This window comes from Pelophylax lessonae (assembly GCF_965119305.1).
Source record: "Pelophylax lessonae genome assembly, chromosome: 1".
Classification (NCBI taxonomy): domain Eukaryota; kingdom Metazoa; phylum Chordata; class Amphibia; order Anura; family Ranidae; genus Pelophylax; species Pelophylax lessonae.
Genome location: NC_138768.1, coordinates 407,868,239 through 407,887,875, shown reverse-complemented (window position 1 = coordinate 407,887,875; position 19,637 = coordinate 407,868,239). Strand labels below are relative to the sequence as shown.

The 19,637-nt window shown below is 39.2% G+C and overlaps 1 protein-coding gene across 1 annotated transcript in view; it reads right to left on the bottom strand.

Annotated features, from left to right (window-relative positions):
• Nucleotides 1–19,637, bottom strand: part of ABCA1 (ATP binding cassette subfamily A member 1) — a 153,702-nt gene that overhangs the window by 94,000 nt on the left and 40,065 nt on the right. The window contains exons 3-5 of the mRNA XM_082243976.1: nucleotides 13,018–13,111; nucleotides 1,978–2,119; nucleotides 890–1,002 (exon numbers count right to left, since the gene is read on the bottom strand). Coding sequence (XP_082100102.1) covers nucleotides 890–1,002; nucleotides 1,978–2,119; nucleotides 13,018–13,111 — 349 coding nt within the window. The remainder of the gene's footprint in view (nucleotides 1–889; nucleotides 1,003–1,977; nucleotides 2,120–13,017; nucleotides 13,112–19,637) is intronic.

Here is a 19,637-nt window from a genome sequence, read left to right as displayed (position 1 = left end):
TTTTTTTTCCAATTTCTTTTTACGCACTGCAATATTTGTATGCAGAGGTCATTTATTGATGCACCTGCTTAGAAAGCACAACCTCTGTACTGTAAAATCATCAATACTGCAGAGGTGTAGTAAATAACTGAGTAACTTGCAACTATGAACTGTATCATCACAGCAATAGCCCTTTGCTCTGTACTGATTGTGTGATACCCAGTATGCTATTGCTGCATTGATTGTTGTTGATAAAAGAGGACTTTCTACAAGGCTCACCTCACACTACAGAGAACTAACTCTTGCTTACAATATATTGTATTTGTACAGTAGTTATTTAACACCGTATATCGCCTTTTCCTGTTGTTTAGTTGTATTGCAAAAAATACATAGAACCCTGTATGAAAGAGAATTCAGTGCTGAGAGTGGCAAGTAGAATTTGCACTTGCTTTATCGGTAGAGGTCTACTGTCTTTTCTGAGGACAGTTTTAAGCAGTTGATACAAAACTATAAAATCCTGGAGGGGTTAAACAATTTTTGAAACACACAAAAATTTCTAAAAAAAAAAAAAAAAAATCAATAATAATAATAATAAAATAACTGACTGCATATATAGAAGTCTCCCTACCTATTACCCACCTTTTATTGCAGTAAAGTCACTCATACTACATGCACTAAGCATCAACTTTGAGTTCATGAGGTTTTAAGGCTAGAAAAGGATTGCCGAAAGGTGGTATTTTAGTTCACCCAAAAGCATTTCAGTGGACATTCACTTACAAGCTTGCAATTACAAATGCCATTCACCCAGGATTACTTTCTCTTTTTAAAGAGGGTTATTTGCAAGCATGTAATATTTCAGTGAAATCACATGTATAAATCAGATATTCATTAGAAACAGTAAATGGCTTACCTGTGCCCCGAAACCTATGTAAATTTGTCAAGAGTTTGTGCAAGTCCTTCCCACTGGTGTCTTTGCGACTGTATAGCAGCAATTTCCGTGCATCAGAGAACAAGCGAGAAACTCTGTAATGAATAAATAATTACAGTGTCTGAAAAGTGAAAGATAAAATAATTACATACCAAACTGACATGAAAGAATTTAGTGCTTTTGCTATAAAAACTAAGGATGAATTGCTCCAGAGTGCCTCTAGCTAAAGAGGTTAGTAATGGCTTATCCTAAAGCCCAGTTACTGCTTCTTATAAATATGTATTTTCCATCCTTGTCCCTTGAACTTTCTTATCACTATGGTCAAAACATCAGAGACCTCTGATGACGCTTCCTGGGCGGAGCAAAATGCATTAGGCGACAGGGACTTCCGGCAAAGTCATTTCTGGGATTTGGAAAGCAAATCCCAGTACACCTGTATTCTATGCTTTTTAACACTAATGCACAATGTGAGTATAATTTTTTTTACTATAATAAAAGCCTTTTTAAATGTTATCTCACTATGAATGTTCAATTCTCCTCCCATGACAATGCTCAATCATTGGACACGTAAGGAACAGCCCAAGAATCACTAATAAAGTCACACAAGATTTTTCCCTACAGGCGATATCATTATGGAAATCTGGTGAGTGAGGGCACGAGAGGAAAGGGAGTACAGCACTTTAACCACTTTGCCATATTTTATTGCACAGATTGCACTTTCAAAGGAATACTTGTGGCACAAAGGATCCACAGCAACTTACAGATTTATGAACTTTTGCTTGCACAGGTTTTAAAATGTTGGAATTTTTTATGTATATGCTTTTTATGCATACGTTTTGCTGACACTGTATGACGTTTTTATGTTTAATTACTTTCACATTTCTTGGTCAGAAATAATATATTGAACACAGACAGCGCTGGGTCCTCACCATTTAACTTTACACTGGAAATAGAAGACTACTTCTTTTTGACTATCACTTGTTCAGTGGTAGGCAGTCCTGCTCATATTTCTATTCTTTTTCACAACAGTAGAAGCTGGCTAAACCCAAAAGCAAATAAACATAACTTACATTGACCTATTGAAGTTTCCAACCACTCCCGGTGACTCCCCTGGTGTCGGGTACCGGAAACATGGGTTATTAGCATTGCAGATAATCCCTTGCATCCACGGCAATGTCCCGGCAGATGGCATTGCCTTGTTTGGAAAATGACCTGTTGGCAGAACACAGAATCAGCACAAATGATAACTAATACATAATAGCAATAAAAATGCCTAGAAAATGTTAAACTTTAAAAAATAAATAATCTCTCTGGGGAGCAGCTGTAAAGTAAATCAACATGTATGCTTGCCTAATGGTAACACAGCTGGAAGGGCTAGTGCTTCATTACTATGGAGTCTCCTGCAGGCCTTTGAAGCTGGAAAATGTTTGCATATTAAATATGACCCTGATGAAAATGTTATGCACATTAGCAAACGTTAACAGACATAAATTCGAGTTCCCGAGAGGTCTGATCTGTTTTATACTCAGAAAAACTCGCATCTTGAATACAGCTAACCAGCATACATAACTTGTTCAATGTATGAAGTTTAATCTAGACCAGGGGTCTCCAAACTTTTCAGCACAAAGGTCACAGTGTATATTTTACAAATATTCACAGAAGAAGATTTCTGTTATTTGGACACTTGAACACTATATATGGATTCTATGTTTATTTAGTCTATTTATATTTAATCTATTTATTTGATTTATTTGCATTGAGAAATATCGGGACACTTTATAAATTGGCACAGAGCACTTTTCTATTTCACGAATATCACTAAATATTATTTTACATCATAAGCACCGTTTATGTGAATATTTGTTCACATCGCTTGTTAAGATTGCAATAAGAAATTATTATCATAAGCACCTTTTATTGAGTTAATTATATGAATTATTACCAGAATATTATATTATCATATTTATTTTATTAATTTACATTTATGTTTTTATTATATTTTCTATTTTTTAATTTTGGAAAATTTTATATTATTCTGAGGATTTAATTTGATACACCTATTTTTGCACATAATCACCTTAAAGCACTTTATATATTATAGATATATTTTTATATATTTATTTATTTATATTGTGGAAAACTACACATAATCAAGAATATTCGGCTTATATATCTGCTACATTGAAGTATAATATTTGAGTTATCTTATCAAATTTATTTTTTATCCACACTTATTGCTGAGCCATAATATTATACATAATTCCCCTGAAGCGTGGTACTCCCCCCCTTATCCATTCATTGTAACTGTATGGTCAACAGTAATAGTACGAGCAGCATCAAGGGTAGACACACATTGCTTAAACACCTCTCAAAGACAGCGCAAGAATCACACCCATATAAATAGAACATTATGGAATTTACTGATGAGATTTTTCATACGAACGTATGAAAATCTACCAGTGTATGACCAACGTAAGAATAAAATTGTAATTCAAGGCATGTCTGGAGTGATACCTTAAATGGGCTTCACAATTTCTCCCTTAGGAGCACAGCACTCACTTTAACCCAACCATACACTGCCCTCAAGGGATCAATGTTGTCCAAAGTTGCCACTGACAGCATGGGATTCTCTAAGCGTATGACACTGAGAGCAATCAGCAAGTGAGGCTCTACTTTACCACAACCATGCATGGTATGGTTTTAAGACGGTCCTGTTTATGACTCCATATTACACCTGCTTTCAAGATTGCTACCCCAATCAAAAATGATCAGTATATATTTTGTCAAGAAGAGGAAACCTTTGGCTTTAGTACACTTTAACCTACTTAATGACATATCAATGTGCAGTGTCCACTTTAGGTTGCAAAACAAGTGTGGATCACTCTAGATCAAGCTGCCTGTTGCAACAGCAGCTGGTAAGCAGTATGCTGATTCTGAAAAATTGGGTTTCTGAGAAAGTACAAGAGTAACATGACTTTGTGTCCAAAAAAAAAAAAAAAAAAATCTGCTGTTTGTACATGACACTTGGTCAAAGGTCTTAGACATTGCTTCAGGGCTACATTTAATTATGTAGACTTTTTTAATTCCCATTGACAACAAATGAAATGCAGGTGGTTTTTACCAGTATTTGTGTTAAAGGGTGCGTTGACCACCCCAAGCAAAAAGAGAACTTCACACATTTTCTAGTAAGAGCTAAACACTAGAATCTGATTTGAGTTTATTTATTTTTTTTTTATTTTAATAATTAAAGGCTAAAACTATTAAAATGTTATATTTAAAACTGAATAGATATCTGCATCTCACAACACTGTTTTTTTTTCATTTTCATGAGCGCATCATCAAGAGTGCCGCTTGAATTCCAACTCAACCCACAATATTAGCTTCGTTTTTTATAGTGGTGGAATGAGTCACCTGTTGGCTTGGCATATTTCTTGGGAACTCCAACGTGGAAATTTCTTGACAGTCATTTATATCTTTAAACCCTCTCATAAAACAGCCAAATAGGCAACAGTCACTGTCTTGCAGCTATATGTCTCAATTTCTTAATGGCTTATCACCAATGGAGCTCCTAATGGGCCATACACACTATAAGATTTTCTGAAGACTTTTTCCTTTAGATTTACCAAAACCATATAATATGAGGTCAAACCTAAACACTTTCAATTGGTATGCAATCTGGCAGGCCCTTGCACTACATAGAAAAGGTAAATCTGAAGGAAATCTAACCACAAAAGTTGGATAGTGTGTATCCAGCTTTAGACACCAGCCTCTGATTCAATGTGCCAACAACTATCCAAAGCTGAAATATCTCTGTGATTGGAGATGATCTACAATTTACCCATACATGTTAGGTGACAGTCATTTGAAGTGAAGTGAAAGGTTTTATCAAGGAGTAAAGCATGTTCACTGTGCAAAGTGAATTTTAAATAATCTTAGTGAATGTGATGAAAATGTATTTAGCAAAGAAGGGGGAAATGAATAAACAGGACTTTGCATTCACATGATTAAGTGTTAGAGGTCAGCAAACCTTCCTGTAATTCAATAAGCTAAGTAAAAATTGCAAATCAGCCACATAGAATACAAACTAAAGACATTATTGAAAAATTGTAGATGTTTTGTCAATGTCTTTAGAGAGCACTGCCTACAGAAAAACAGATCTGTTTGATCTAAAGGTGGCAACAAACACATATTAATGCGTGTAATGATCACGCAATTGATCATTCAGTGCAACTAAACTGATTCAATTAATTACCAATCTATTTTATTGATCAAACAAACCTGACACTTCCCAGCTGATCAGCCGGGGTGTTATTTAGTTGATATTTTTATTTTTATCGATCAAACAAATATGTGCATTTACAGTATATCGGAAAACTGATGGTAGTTTAAATTCATTAAATTATTGTTTTTAACAGACCGTTTACATTTGTCACATTGGGATTTATTTATTAAAGTTAGAGAGGGCAAAATAAGTTACAATTCTGCAGGGAAACCAATCAGCTTCTAACCTCAGCGTGTTGATTTAAGCTTTAGCAATAAAACATTAAGAGCCGGTTAACACTGAGGCGACACGACTCCTTACTACTTCGGGGGCGACTTGTGCATTACCATGCACCACGACTTCGGAGCGACTTGCAGGGACTTCACATAATGGAAGTCTATGCAAGTCGCTCCGAGGTCGCCCCGAAGTAGTACAGGACCCTTTTTCTAAGTCGGAGCGACTTGTGTCGCTCCTATTAGAACGGGTCCTGTAGCGGTCAATGGACCGCGAAGGAGCGCGACTTGTCAGGCTGAAAGTCGCCTGACAAGTCGCGCTAGTGTGAACCAGCTCCGAAGCTTATTGGTTTCTTTGCAGAATTGTAACTAATTTTGCCCTCTCTAGCTTTAGTAAATAAACCCAATTGTGTCACATTACATCAAAATATTCAGTCAAAAGAAAAGTGCAGAATTGCTTGTGTGGGATCACTGGTACACAAACTGATCACAGATCACAGATCACAATGTATATTTCCACCTTTACATGCAACAAATCATGTAAAAGGAATGGGTCATGAGAGGAAAATGGAGGCTGCTGTTGCTGACCTTTTGGGAAAGCTGGTTCCCCGGCTGTCATACTAATGCTTTTGGTTCAATGTTAAAAATCTTTAGTGAGACCTCATCTGGAATATGCAGTTGAGTTTTGGGCAACAGCTCTCAAAAAGGATATCGGGGAACTGGAGAAAGTATACAGAAGGGCAACCAAACTGATAAGAGGCATGGAGGAGCTCAACTATGAGGAAAGATTAGAGGAACTGAATTTATTCTCTCTTGAGAAGAGGAGATTAAGGGGGGATATGATCAACATGTATAAATACATAAGGGGTCCATATAGTGAACTTGGTGTTGAGTTATTCACTTTAATGTCAACACAAAGGACAAGGGGGCACTCTTAACGTCTAGAGGAAAAGAGATTTTTGTCTCCAAATACGGAAAGGTTTCTTCACCATAAGAGCTGTGAAAGTGTGGAATTTATTCCCTCCAGAGGTGGTTCTGGCTAGCTCAGTAGATTGCTTTAATAAAAGGCCTGGATTATTTGCTAGGTGTACATAATATAAATGGGTACTAATATTTATAGGTAAAGTTGATCCAGGGAATATCCGATTGCCTCTCGGGGATCAGGAAGGAATTTTTTTCCCCTGCTGGAGCAAATAGGATCATGCTTTGCTGGGGTTTTTCGCCTTCCTCTGGATCAATTGCAGGTATAGAATTGTGTATATGGGATTGCATGATTGTGTTTTCTTTACTGTTTTTTATTCGTTGAGCCAAATTGACTTGTGTCTTTTTTTCAACCGGAGTAACTATGTAATGCTGTGCAAGTCTGTGACAAGTGAACAAGTATAGATATATGGAATTTAGACAATTTTTTGACACTCATTTATGGCACACTTGTTCTGGGTTTCTGACTCCAAAATACTGAGGTCAGACACTGCCAGATAAAGTTTCAGAAGGATGCCAGCAATGGCAGCCCCAGTATTATATCATGACAGTCATTTTAAGGTGTGTGGGACGATCTTCGAGCAGGATCAATTCAAATGGCTCAGGTGTCCTCTCCAAACTATCCTCTTCATACTGTCTACAAAATTACCACTTAAAGAATCAGAGTAACCATAAATCTGCCATCCGACAAATGAAGACACCCAGCAATTAGATGAGTTTGAAAGGTAGCCATGGTACCTAATATCATGGATCAGATTTCTTTCAAAGCTTTGTATCTGACTGGTGGGAAGCAGTAACTGTTCTTTATTGCACAGGCTGTTAACATAAGCAATGCTAGTGAGGGACCTTTGAGCATTTTTTTTTCCTCTAAAAAAATCAGATATCTGCTGATTGCACAGGTCAAAGTGACTGAGAACTGATAAAACCTGATGTATGAGTAAACAGAATATCCTCAGATGGAATTAGGAAATTTTGTAAGAAGCAATACAGCTGCCCTTGCTTAATATTTACAATATGCAATGGCTTTAAATAAAAGTACACTCCAGTCAACATTAAACCTTGAAATGTATGCAGGGAGCATAGCATCTACTATCACTTCAGTTTTTTCCTTATAAAAACTTTCCTGTAGTACTTCATCTTGCTGCCTTTGTTGGTAATCTGCAGAAAAATATACACCTACTGCAGACCCCTTGCTGTACTTCATATACAGAAATCTAATGTAAAAAAGCCATATCTAAAAAGGTTCCTCATGACCACCAATCAGGTTTACACCTGCATTGGAAATGTAAGGCTCTGTGCCCACTAGACTTTTATAAATGCCAGTTCCCTTTGCAGAAAAAAAATGCTCATATGGAGCATTTTTGTCCACATGCGTTTAGGAGTGTTTTGCGTTTTTTCTTCCAGAAAGCTCCAATCAAAAACTCAAACCAGAAGGGTTTTTTTTTCCTGCCTCTAAACACTGAGCCTAAAATATGCCTCTAAATGCCCTAATGTGCATGGACACATAGGATAACAATGAGATGCATCTACACACAAAACTCCATTAGAAGCAGCGTTTTTTTCAGCCAGCGTGCATGGACCCTAAATATAATCAGCAATATAGGAAGCAGAACCACCCAGTGGACCTGTGAGATGTTCTCTAGATTCCAGTTCTAGTGAATGACATAAAATGCAGAACAAAGTATACTGATTGTCGAGTTATTTGTCCATAAGATCTGCTCGGTAAAAATTATTTTAGGAAGTAATTGGGAAGCTTTGGATTACAGAAGGGATGGGGTCATTCAACCTTTGCAGCCTTTCTCTGAATCAACAGATCATTTTGGCGTCACTTAACAGTCTCTAGTTATGCATTCTGTCATCATATACTCCGTTTGAATCAACCAAGGTTTGACAGAGGTGGTGGAGAACTCTAGGCCAACATATAAATACACAATAAAATACACATATGATGTAGTGGAAGCAAATAATAAGGTTTGTATGTCATGGAACAACTAGCACCTTAGCTATGTCTGCTGAGTCATCCATGGGGTTGATTTACTAAAACCGGAGGGTGTACAATTTGGTGCAGCTGTGCATAGACACCAATCAGCTTCCAGATTTTATTGCCAATGCTTAACTGAACAAGCTGAAGTTAGAAGTTGATTGGCTACCATGCACATCTACACTAGATTTTGCACTCTCCAGTTTTAGTAAATCAATTCTATGATACTTTGTGAAGATGACTATGATTTTCTTTTTGTTTGGGAGGAAATATTTGTATAGTTAGAAGCTAATTGGCTATAATGCACATCTGCACTAGATTCTCCAGTTTTAGTTAACCCCCCCCCCCCAAGTCTTAAAGTTTTAGTTCAGAAAAAATGAAAAGGGGATGCCCAGAAGCTGTTCAGGGATGACGCGCCTGCACTGAAAGTTGCGAGCAGGGCATTCTGGGACTCCGACGTCACTGAAGAGGACACCGAAGAGGACCCTCCGGCTTCAGCTGCCTACACCAGAGATGGCAGCGCTGGACAAGACATTTTCAAGGTAAGTATTTCTTCTAAAAGGTAAGTGAAACAGGGGACAGTTCAGAGGCTATCGTTGCTTAAATGCACTAGCCCTGACTGTCCCGCGGGTATTTTTAGGACAAATTTATTTTTTTTGCCCAGAACTCTGCTTTAAGCAGAGCGGACACAGACCAGCTATCCACCTTCTCAGTAAGGATCTGCCCCATAAAAAGGGGCCTTATACGCACATCTGCTACTCTATTGAGTAGAATTAGGGACATTAATTACTTTATTAGGAACTACGTATGTCACTTGTCTCACTTTGCTTTGAGGTAAATGTTTGTAAATCAAAAGACATTTCAACTGTGTATGAATCGGTTTGTTCACAGTCTGGATTTTCTGCACCCAAACCAGTAGCCTCTAAACTAAAAACCCTCAAACATTACTGCTGAGGTAAATTACATAGTATAAAAGTTATTCTAAGCTCACATTTTCCACCTAAAAAGAAATATGCAGTAGCAACATTTCTCAGTAATGTTCACACATTTTAAAGGAGGGGCAGACTAAAATGACTGTCCAATAAATAACACTCAATTTAGGCCTTGAACGTGGCACACTGCAGGTGACTGTAACATAATAGCTTTTTGCACTGGGTCATTGTGTTACAGACATGGAAAGCTGAACATTTTTGGTAGTCTGTCAAGGTTTAGTACCCTGAAATCTTTGTCCTGAGCCAGAGTCAACAAGAAACACAAATCTCTCCTATGCACTGCAGACACAGCTGAAAGAACATTTGTAGAACAGTTTAAAGGACCAGCGACAGATATCAAAGAATAATAATATTAAAAAAAAAAACATATTTAACTCCTTTTTCTATGTATCCCAAGGATACTGTACTACAATTTTACAAAATGTGCCTTTAGTATATGAAACACTCTCAGCTGCTTCCAGAAAAGCCTAGAGCACCTGCAAAAGCATGTTTTGACGTGTCCTAAAGCGAGTTACATTTACAACGTGTTACTAAAGATAAGCGGGTGTCAGTGGTCCATTTTACTGCATGAACAGTGGTAGCATGGGATGTTCTACTATCAAACTAAAGATTTATTTTTTATACGCTGGAATCAAACAGACAGAAAAAGGGCTGGCTCATTTCTAATAAAGAGTAAATAAGGCTTTCTGCTCTGTGTTATGCACCATGCACACTGTGGCCCGTCTCATTCAAAAGAATCAAGCCAGTGAATCCCCATGGAAAGAACAGTGCTGATAGTAGAAGTAGGTTATGTGCTCTAGAAAGTTAAAATGGATTGTAAAGTCTTGTTTTTTTTTCCAATAATAATAACAAACCTGTTATACTTATCTCCTCTGTGCAGTTGGTTTTGCACAGGGCAGCCTGGATCCTCCTCCTCGGGTCCCTGGTTGGAGCTCCCGGCCCCTCCCTCATGTCGAGTGCCCCCACAGCAAGCAGCTTGCTACAGGGGCACCATAGCCAGGCTGCAGCTCCGTGTATTCATTCAGACACAGAGCTGCTGTTCAGCCCCCCCCCCCCCCCCCCCCGATTGGCTAACTGAGTTTAATTGACAGCAATGGCGCCACTACTGTTCCTCAGCCAATCAGAAGAGAGTATCGGAGGCACTTGTGAACATCACTGGATAGAGAGGGGGTTTAGGTAAGTATTCGGGGGGCTGCTGCACACAGGAGGCTTTTTATCCTAATGCATTCTATGCATTAAGATAAAAAAAAAAACCTTCTCACTTTACAACCACTTTAAAATAACCAGACTCTCCTCCCGGACTTTTTTTTTTTTACAATATCATCATTCAGTTCTCTTGCTCTCCTTGGCTTCAGAGTCCCAGAGCCCATTTGTAAAGCACATCGCTTCACCACTGCTTTTTAAATGAGCTGCTACGTTTTCTGAAAACTCAAGAGCATTGGGATTGATTTACTACAGAAAAAATGGAGTTTACATTGCTAAGAGAATGTTCCCTTGCCAGACTGAAGTTACAATAACTTCAATTGTCCAATCATTTGCAAGAAAAAATCATGCTGTTTAAAAATGTCTCCTGCACTCTGATTGGTTGATTGAAGTGAACATAGCTTCACCTGATTTCTCTTTTCCAATTTCCTTCTCAGCTGTCCCTCTTTTGTTCTTATGTATAGAATTCCAATAAAAATGCACTGTCATTTCATATAGATACAGTAAATATGGAAAACAATATTTATTCATATTAGACTGGCTACACACATTACAATGGTATACAATCTTTGGAAAATGTCCTTTAGTATTTAGTAGAAGCCCAACAATCCATTCCATCTGTATTCACTAGACAGACTCTCATACTACATTATTGTTGGCAGAGCTAAAGAAGATTGTACAATCAAATTGCCAGGTATAAACCTACATAAAATCTAAACATGTAAAATGCAATGCACATTTATTGACTGACAGATACACGACAAGCAAATATAATGCAGATATGCATTTACAGACAGGGCTGCCGAAAAGAGGGTAACTTGTAAGGGCCTGGGCATCATCAGTTAAATAGAGGGGTCTGGGCAGCTGGCAAGCAAAAGGAAGGGGAGCCTGGATAGGAAGGGTGGTGGGGGTGCCATTTAATGGAACTGATTCCCTGTAGTTCCACACTGTAGCAGCTGAAAGCAAGTTTCTCTTCCTCTTCCTCCTGCCAGCTTAGAGCTCCTGCAGGGGGGAACTACATGGGACTGGTTCCAGTAAATGCCACCCCCACCGCTCCTGCTGTCCAGGTTCCCCTTCCTTCTCCCAGCCCCAAATGCACCCTGTCTCTGTTCGGTTCTGTAGACGTGCATCCATACTACTGTCACATTAGGACCTGTGGCTGTGTTTGCTGCTGCATCCTTTTAGCGTAACAGAGACTGCCTACACACAGCTACAGCCACATAAAAAAAAACACTGATTCACACTGTACGAGCCACAGCACCTATGTGAATCAGCCCTAAGATCCCATTCATACACAGAGCTTTATTTCTGAACTCAATACAGTTTTATCTTTTAGATTTAGCAGTTTTCTTAAATGATGTTGTATGTGTGTCCTCTATTAAAGGAGTTGTAAATTCAGAAGGTTTTTTTATTTTAATGTATTCTATGCATTAAAGAAGTTGTAAAGTCTCAAGGTTTTCAACCTTAATGCATTCTATGCAGCTGCCCCCCAGACCCCCCCCCCCCCATTATTCTTACCTAAATTTGAATGTTCAAGTGATGAGCACGAAGCCCAGCAGCTCCAGGCTCTCTCTCTGGTCCCCATTGGATAGATTGATAGCAGCAGGAGCCATTGGCTCCTACTGCTGTCAATCAAATCCATTGACACAAGTGCGGGGGGGGGGGTGGTTCCTGTTGTCTGTGTCAATAGCCGTAGCAACAGGCAGTCGGAAGCGTGCCTGCACGGATGCCCCCATTGAAAGCAGCTCTCCCCGTGAGGTCGCCTGATGAAGCGCAGGAGCAAGAAGCAGCACGGGGGCACCCCAGAAGAGGAGGATCTGGGCTGCTATGTGCAAAACCTTTGCACAGAGCAGGTAAGTATAACATGTTTGTTATTTAAAAAAAAAAAACCTTTACAATCACTTTAAGATAAAAAAACCTTCTGAGTGTAGCAGCCTCCCCAGCATCCTCTAATACTTACCTGAACCCCATCTCTGTCCAGCAATGTCCAAGAGTCCATCGGCAGTCCAGGACTCTCCCCCCTGATTGGCTGCGAGGTGCCAGTGGCTCCCACGGCTGTCAAAGTCAGTTAGCCAATCAGGAGAGAGAGGAGGCAGGACACAGGGAGCTGCAGCTCAGCTCGGGTGCCCTCATAGCAAGCTCAACAGGAGGCAGGGGCCAGAAGCAGCAAAGAGGGACCCAAGAAAAAAAGGATCCGGGCTGCACTGTGCAGTAAGAAAGCAAGTATAAAATGTTTCTTATTTTTTTTTTTTTTAAAAACAAGACTTTACAATCACTTTTTTTATCACTGTATTATTACACTACCTATCAAGAAGGTCGTATGTGGCCCTGTGATTTCTAACAGTGGCCCTATTTACAGTTATCAATATCACAAGTTTATCGCTATTTATGATATGCGTCATAACTTTCATTTTCGAATACATGGTAACACTGGAATGCTTTTACACTTTAATACTTACATTCATGTTGTTCATAGGGTGGATAGGAAAGCCGCACAGAGATCAGAATGAAGAAGATGAAGAGAGGCCAAGCTACTTCAACAAGCAGCTGCAGCTGTAAAAAAAAAAAAAAGTATATGAATTTATCATACCTATTATGTTTTCTTATATAACAAGGATGTTGTCAAGAAGAACAAGTAAAATTGGTCAGGAAGAGGTTAATCGAAAGGATTTTGTGAAAGAATTGCGCAAATCACAGAGGGGGCCCCACTTTAATTCATTTCCAAGAACTGCATCTTGTTCCCTGTAAGAAGGTTAACTGAACCAGTCCAATCTCTCTAGGGGATCTTTTCAGGCAAAATAAAAGCTCTCTACATATGCAGGGCTACTGCCAATTTCATCCTAGACCTTTTCACTGATGTGCCTTTACGTGGCCCACGTCTCCTAGAAACTAAGTTAGACCCATCAAGTATGTCTTCCATAGGACAGCTCAGTTGCAAGAGTTTCATTCAAATTCAGGAAGAGCAGCTAGGGGATTTGTGGACTTATAAAATATTTTAATATCTTAAATCTTGTTTTATTCATCATCACCTTACCTTCAAAATAAAATAACCTAACAAGATTTTGTACTCCCTGTTTTCTTTGACTACAAACTAAATTCAGTTATTTTAATCTTTTATGCCTATAGGTATCCTAAACATGGTACCTACAATCAGTCTACATGACTTTATAAAATGTTAAATATTCTCCTTTTAAAGAGAACCTATTAAGATAGAAATATAGGGAGCTGCCATTGCTCAGTGTCACCTTGATGATGGTATTCCTACCAAGTGCACCAGTGACCTGGAAAAGGGAAAGAGCCTGAGAATACGGAAAAGCCTAAACTCATCTTTAGGTTGTTCCAGGTCAGTAACTCGCCAAGTAGCGAAGCCATGTTCAGGGTGACAAACCTAGGGTCTGAATCTCTAAAACAAGGTATTAATGGAAACTTGCTTATTTCTTTCCTCAATGGTTCCTACTAAACAATGCAGTTACAATTTATCTCAAATATTTTTTGTTAAGCTGCCTACACCACTTTGTGTTGAATAGCTATATTACCACACATATAAGGCACGGTTTTAAAGATCTAGCTGTATTGTGCTAAGCTGAATGTCAAGATCAGACGTGATGAATTGCAACCTTGCCTGAAGTCATATCATTGTATGGACCTTGTTAACCTCACCAGTAAAATGCATGCCTCTCGATAGGCACTACTGAGAAACCAAGGTTTCTGGTGGCTAGTGCTTAAAAGAATGCACTTTGAGGATATGCGATGGCAACCAAAAAGCCTCTTTAGTTCAGCAGTATTGTTTCACTGATGGAAACAGTGTTCACAGCAAGTGGGTCAAATGAGCTTGTATGGTGAGTGTCCAGCGGGGTCCCAGCCATCCGAGTTCGGGTGGTCCTGGATCCTATTAGTTGGTGTATTGAGACAAAAATATTGCACTCCTCATGGTGTAGTAAAAAAATCCATGTTTATTTTAAAAAGTGCAATAATGCTTTAAAATACTTATAAACGTTGGTGGTACAGTATTAAAAAGACAGTGGAATGCTGCATAAAAACCGAGTGTTTGAAAGCCTTGCGGGACGCCGGTTTAGGTGCACCCGCTCTCTACACGGAGCTTCCGGGTGTAGCTCGGCTTGAGTTCCACGTACCACAATGGAAACGAGGTTACGTGCGGTTCAACTTGACGCGTTTCGTCATCAATGTGTGACGTCTTCGGAAGTCTTCCGAAGATTTTATAAGTGTGTATATTATTCTGTTTGCACAAACAAAACAAGCACAGTCTATGCACTTTACTGTTTTTTGGTTAACTAAGCACACGTGATTAGTGTGTGCACTATTTCCGTCTATGACTGAAAAGTCAAATCTGGCACAGTATATGCACAATATTGTTTGTGATTTATTCAGCACACAGGAATAGTGTATAGGTGGCATCACACCCTATATTTAGGTATGCGCTGTAGGTGATATTGGCTATACTACCTAGTATAATACAAACACCCTCAGGGCTGTTTGCAGCAGCAACCCCCAAGTCACAGGTAGCTTTATTGGTGCCAATACCAACACGCCCCGTTATCACCAATCTACATACTATTCCACCCAGCACTTTTTTCTATACCACCTTGCTCCAGGATATGCGCTGTTGATGTAATATTTAATATTGCATAAAGTTCCCAGTCATCACCCCTAGGGGTTAATCACAGCAGCAATCCAATATTACATCTAGTATAGAGATTGGAGTATTTTTCCGTTTCCAAATATACTATAGCCAATTATTGTGTATCTAAAGCCAACACTTTTTGTTTAGATATGGATAAAGTAGAGAATGGTTAAAACATCATCAGATTTTAATATACTTATTGTCACAGAGACACAACAGCAAGTTAAAGCGGAGTTCCAGCCATTTCACTCACCTGTCCAACGGTCCAGCGATGCGGCCGCCCGAAGCCTCGATCCTCTCCCTCGGCGCCGGCATCACTGCTGTGGGCACCCGGCTGTGACAGTTTGCGGCTTCACAGCCGGGTACCCACTGCGGATGCGCGAGTTGCGCTGCGCTTCTTGATTGGCCGGCAATCTTCTGGGACCTCTGACATGTCCCAGAAGATTGCAGGGAGGGAGGGGGAGAGGAGAACTTCCGTTCAGGGCGCCGCGGCGCTCCGAGCGGAAGTGGGAGCGGGTACCTGTCAAAACTAGGTACGCGCTCCCCCCCCAAAAAAACGACATGCCAAATGTGGCATGTCAGGGGGTTAGAATACCTAAAGCGGAAGTTCCACTTTTGGGTGGAACTCCGCTTTTAGTCTGAATGTAAGAAGAAATCCCTTCTAGACACCAGTCACTTGGAACAGCTTTCTCCATTGAAAGATTTCCATGGTGCAACAAAAAGAGCTGCCCCAAAAAGAACTGCCACTGAATATGGGAAATATTCACCTATATACCCAAGTCTAACACCCTATCAAATGATTTATTTATTAAAGAAAACACAAGAACTCACATGGGTTTGAACTCTTACCTAATCAATTCTAAATTAAAAAATATTTTAGTTTTTTTTTTAATAAGTTTATGGCCAAGACTATTTAAACAACAAATATTACACCATACTGACATCACCAATGTGTATGAAAAATATAGCAATCCTATTTAAGAAATACTAATCAAGTTTTCACACCCCGTCGTGTTAGGCTATGGTAATTCCAAATGAGTTAGTCTAAAATAATGTCTTCTGCTATCAAGCTTTTCTATGATTTATGTCTAGCCAGCCAATATTTTCTCAAATGTATTAAGAAACAGCCCATTGTATTTACCAATGTGTCATGATATGAGACAAGAAAAGCTTTTATCTCAGTCAGGCGCTTCACTTATTGATTTCCCTTCAGTGGAGAACAAATTATGGGATTTATGCTATTTATGCTTTTGTATTTCAATTTAGAGTCTGCTATAATAATCATTATTATTCTACAAGTATTCATTGTGAGAACAGATAAATAATGTGGACTGGGTTTCCCTCATAGGGCAGAGAGTACATCTATCATAATTAATCAAAACATATGTTTTATCACTCTCTATCAAATTGTATCTTTTATCATTCTAGGTACAGAAAAATGAAATCTGGTTTGTTGATAATTACTTGGTACTTTACAGGTATATGCAAAGCTCCCAACTGTCCCTGATTTCGAGGGACTGTCCCTGATTTGGAACAATGTCCCTCTGTCCCTCTTTCATCCTCATTTGTCCCTCATTTTGGTCTGATCTATATTGTTTTTTATATAAAACGCACTTTTTATCTTTCAAAAATTGTTTCCCCGACGCTAAACCTTTCATCCAATTTCTAAATTGCTGCATTTGCAAATTCCAAAAGCCAATATAAAAGGAATTGTAGTGGTAAAAAAAGCACTTGTGGGTTTAGCTAATCACTTTTTTTTTTGCATAATTCTCCTTGGGGTGTGTCCTATGTATACATACTTTTGCTAATAGGTGTCCCTTGCTCCCATCTCAAAAAGCTGGGAGGTAAGTATATGTATAAATCAATTGATTTTCTCTTTGCTCCCACATGACAGCAATACTGCTTGGCAGTTGACCACTCAAACATCAGTTTACTTGGCAGTATGGATAGAGTCTAAGTTGGTGTATAAACTGCAACTAGCTTACATAGGACACGTTCGTTCCTATTATTAAATAGAGCAGCGGGGAGCAAAGGTAAGTGTAAGATGCTGCATAGACTTCCTTTAACATTAACCTTTTGGCTTTTCCCACCATGGCCAGCTTGCTTAACATGAAGGAAAATGAAGCTCTGAACTTGCTGAATGACTGTATACAGTTTAGAGCAAACTGTGGGTCGTGACCCACTGGTGGGTCGCGAGCTGCGTTTGGGTGGATCGCCAGTGAATGTTACTGAGAACGGTCAGGGCTGCCCAGGCATCCGCAGCACACTGTGTTACAAGGAGCAGGCGAGGCCTTGAACTCTACTGACGCTCCAACCCTGCCCCTTGCCGGACGTGCGGTGTTCTGTATGGGAGGCGGTGCCTCGGGTAGCAGTCGGACAGAGTGGAGCCCTCATCAGAGTGCAGTGCATCAGATCGGAGCTAAGCGCCAGGGCCAGTCATCAGGTAGGCCAGACACTGCTTGATGGCTTATTTTAGGCCTGGTTGAATGCATGAATGCAGGTTGGCAACCCACATTTGCACAGGCATAGCAGCCCATTGATTCGAATGGTCTGCTATGCCTGCCTTTTCCTGCTGAAAAAAGGTGCATGCAGAATTTTAAAAAATGCAGTGGCCTTGAAATCCATCCTGCTTTTGCACTATGTGACTTACCTGCAGTTCCTGCACACGCAAACTGTGTTTTTAAATGCTGGGCCCACGTATATAAAAACGCAGAAAGCTTGCCAGTGCAGGAACTGCAGGTAAGTCGCATTGTGCAAAAGCAGGATGGATTTCAAGGCCACTGCGATTTTTAAAATTCTGCATGCACCTTTTTTCAGCGGAAAACGAGGGCATAACAGTCCATTCAAATCAATGAGCTGCTATGCCTGTGCAAATGTGGGCCGCCAACCCGCATACATGTGAACCAGGCCTAAAGCAGTAGTAAAGTAATTTACAAATAAAAACACTGGTCCTTCTGCAGGTTTAACCACTTCTGGACCAGTGGGTCCCGAAAAATAACTGTATTCGGAAATGGGTCTCGGCCCAAAAAAGTTTGGGAAGCCCTGGTTTAGAGTAAGCCAGCAAGAATAATCAGACCTGTAAAAAGATAAATACGCCTCAAACCATAAATCTGTATGAAGATTAAGAGTTTTCATTTCTGATTTTTGGCTTATGCACTCCATTAGGAATTGCTATAGAAGCACTTTTGACTTTGATTAAATTCCCAAAGAAAACTCCTAAGCTAGCATTCAAAAGTAGACTTGTGCTTTAAGAATCGACTACGATCAATAATGTTCCAAAGGTTTATTTGAGGCAACTCATTTGCAAGGTAATATAAATCTGTATGAAGATTTAGAGTTTTCATTTCTGATTTTTGGCTTATGCACTCCATTAGGAATTGCTATAGAAGCACTTTTGACTTTAATGAAATTCCCAATGCAAACTCTTAAACTAGCATTCAAAAGTAGAGTTGTGCTTTAAAAATCGACTATGATCAATAATGTTCCAAAGGTTTATTTGAGGCAATTCATGAGCAAGGGTATACAGTATCCTTTAACTGTACAGCTATATCTATAAAGATGTTATCTTGACCAATATGAACTTTGAACTTTTTAATATAAAAAAATATAATATATAAAAAGATTTATCTAAATTATTGACTCAAGTGCCATAAATGGATTCCGAATTAGTATGAACTCATAAACTTTACATAAATGCAAAGTGTTGGTCATTTTCTAAAACATGTCGATTGTAATTCCTTAAGGATCACTAAGAACATTAGCTGCTCTCCCTTTCCTTTAGTCAGCAGGCTGGGTGCTTTTCTGGAGATGACCTCTGACCCAGTGTGTTCATGTTATATGGTCAACAATGATAATGAGCCAAGGCTAGGAAAGATTTTGCTTGTTCAACGGCCCACTCAGCATATATCATATTCAGGCCAAAAAGATAATGTTGTCTGCAAAATGATGCAACTGTGTAGGTGCACCTCTGAAACAGATGGCAAGCTGTGTCAAATCTGAAAACAAAAAAACTACATATAATGACTCATTTTCTCTAATATAAAATCCAATACCCTGCATACATTGTCTATTGGCATTAGCTGGGTTACAAACAAACATCAATGAACCAAGATATGAGCTAATTAGAATAATCAAATGTATTTTTAAATACAGATAGCAAAATTATCTATTTCTGGCCTAGCATGATATAGCCTGTATCCAGCTGTATCCAGCATGATATAGCCTCAGCCTGTATCCAGCATGATATAGCCTGTATCCAGCTGTATCCAGCATGATATAGCCTGTATCCAACTGTATCCAGCATGATATAGCCTCAGCCTGTATCCAGCATGATATAGCCTGTATCCAGCATGATATAGGCTGTATCCAGCTGTATCCAGCATTATATAGCATGTATCCAGCTGTATCCAGCATGATATAGCCTGTATCCAGCTGTAT